Genomic DNA, 2,500 nt, shown 5'->3' on the forward strand with positions numbered 1-2,500 from the left:
CGAGTTCGCTGAGCTTATTGAGGAGGAAGGTTATATCCCGCAACAAGTCTTTAACTGCGATGAGACGGGATTATTTTAGAAAAAGAGGAGACGAAGATGCCAGGCCATTAACCCATGAAGGACCGTCTGACCCTTGCATTGTGTGCAAATGCTAGTGGTGACTGTAAAGTAAAGCCACTGCTAGTCTACCATTCTGAAAATCCTTGAGCGTTCAAGTCACACAAAATTCTGAAAGAAAAACTGCACGTAATGTGGCGCGCGAATGCAAGGGCATGGGTTACGCGGCAGTTCTTTACAGATTGGGTAAACCTCGTCTTCGGTCCTTCTGTGAAGGAATATCTTCAAAAGAATAACCTCCCACTGAAAGCCTTATTAATTTTGGATAATGCTCCGGCCCACCCACCTGGTCTTCAAGATGACATTCTCGAGGAGTTCCAGTTTGTGAAAGTCCTCTACCTCCCACCCAACACGACTTCCATCTTGCAACCAATGGATCAGCAGGTCATTGCAAATTTTAAAAAGCTTTTCACAAAGGACTTGTTCCGCCGATGCTTTGAGGTGACAGAGAGCACCAAGCTTACCCTTCGAGAGTTTTGGAAAGAGCATTACAATATCGTCGTATGTTTACGTATCATTGACTCGGCATGGCAAGAGGTAACGAGACGAACCTTGAACTCGGCATGGAAAAAGCTATGGCCTGATGCTGTTTCAGAGAGGGACTTCGAAGGGTTCGAACCCCAAGCAACGTTGGAGGAGATTGTGTCCCTCGGAAAGTCGATGGGTCTGGAGGTAGATGAGGGCGACGTCAACGAACTCGTCGAGGAACATGAGGAGGAACTCTCAATTGAGGAGTTGAAGGAGCTGCAGGTGATGCAACATACGAAGGCCCTGCAAGAGATTAGTAGCAGTAGCGAGGGGGAGGAAGAGCCGGAGGAAGTGATTCCTACAAGTCAAATTAATGACATGTTAGCAATGTGGGAAACACTTTCGAGTTTCATTGAACAGAAACATCCAGAAAAAGTTTCGACTAGTCGTGCTTCAGCGTTATTTAATGACACTTGTTTGACTCATTTCCGGAACATTCTAAAAGGGAGGCAGTAGCAAAGCTCTTTGGATAAATTTTTATTAAAGAGAAGCGCAAATGAAAATGCCGAAAGTGATTCTAAAAGGCAGAAAACAAGTGGTGATTAAACTTACGTATCGCTTAGGTTAAGTTTTAAGTTTAAAGTGCATTTAGTATTTTTTCAAATTTAAGTTAAGGAAAGTGCAAATTTTTATTAAAGTTAAGGAAATGCAGTTTTAGTTTACATTTTAATGTTATCATTTTGTGTTCGAAAAAATGCTGTTTACATTACGGGACTAGCCCCTCCCTGCTCCCTCCTCCTCCTCCTCCTCCGCCACTCGACTCCGTTAGCCAGCTGCACTCGCCTGTCAGCAAGGTAAGATTACGTGTTCTTAACTTTTTGTTGTGTTACGTAACTTTGTTATTCATTGCTAAATTTTCCGTAACATTTTTACTAAAAGGGAGGCAAAAGCAAACCTCTTTCGGTAACTTACAAGAAAAGCGCAAGTGAAACTGCAGTTTTAGTTTACATTTTAATGTTCATTTTTCATTTTCTGTTAGGAAAATTCCTGTATACGTAACGGGACTAATGTAGCCGTCCAGCCCTCCCCCTTCGTCACTCGCCTCCCTTAGCCGCCAGCACGCGACTGTCACCAAGGTTAGATTAAATTAACTTTTTCTTTTCTTTATTTTACTTTAATTCTATTCATTACTAAAATATATTACTGTATAATTTTTTTGTACTATATTTCTACATTTATATGTGTGTTTTCTTCATTATTTATGATGGTTTGGGGGTGTATTTCATAGGTCTGGAATGGATTAAATACATTTCAGTTAATTTAAATGGGAAAAATTGATTTGAGATACGAGTTTTTCGAGTTCCGAGCCCGGTTCCGGAATGAATTAATCTCGTATCTCAAGGTACCACTGTACATATATATATATATATATATATATATATATATATATATATATATATATATATATATATATATATATATATATATATATATGTATGTATGTATGTATGTGTGTATGTATGTATATATATATATATATATATATATATATATATATATATATATATATATATATAATAGATATATGTATGTGATACATATGTGTGTGTGTGTGTGTGTGTGTGTGTCTGTCGTCTGTCGTGTGTGTGTGTGTGTGTGTGCGTAGTTATATAAGTTTGCTTTATATGACTATAGCTAACAGTCAAGGTTTTTAAATAACTTTCTCTTGTGGAAAGTAAGTAATTCTTGTTCAGATTAGAAGAACTGTAGGAATTTGAATTTTTAAAGAAAGAAGGCATCGGTTATTATATAAATAGTGAATATGTACATAACACAACGCGCTAAAATCTATTTAAAATATATGAGTAAGTAAAAATAAAAGAGAAACATTTGAATTATTGTTATTATTAATATT

The 2,500-nt window shown here is 37.3% G+C and overlaps 1 protein-coding gene across 1 annotated transcript in view; it reads left to right on the plus strand.

Moving 5' to 3' along the window:
• Nucleotides 1-249: 249 nt before the first annotated feature.
• LOC135224764 (tigger transposable element-derived protein 1-like) overlaps nucleotides 250-2,500 on the plus strand; it is a 13,372-nt gene continuing 11,121 nt past the window's right edge. The window contains exons 1-2 of the mRNA XM_064264089.1: nucleotides 250-974; nucleotides 1,364-1,439. Of these exons, the coding sequence (XP_064120159.1) occupies nucleotides 250-974; nucleotides 1,364-1,439 (801 nt within the window). The remainder of the gene's footprint in view (nucleotides 975-1,363; nucleotides 1,440-2,500) is intronic.

The sequence above is a fragment of the Macrobrachium nipponense genome, chromosome 12, assembly GCF_015104395.2.
Source record: "Macrobrachium nipponense isolate FS-2020 chromosome 12, ASM1510439v2, whole genome shotgun sequence".
NCBI classification, from domain to species: domain Eukaryota; kingdom Metazoa; phylum Arthropoda; class Malacostraca; order Decapoda; family Palaemonidae; genus Macrobrachium; species Macrobrachium nipponense.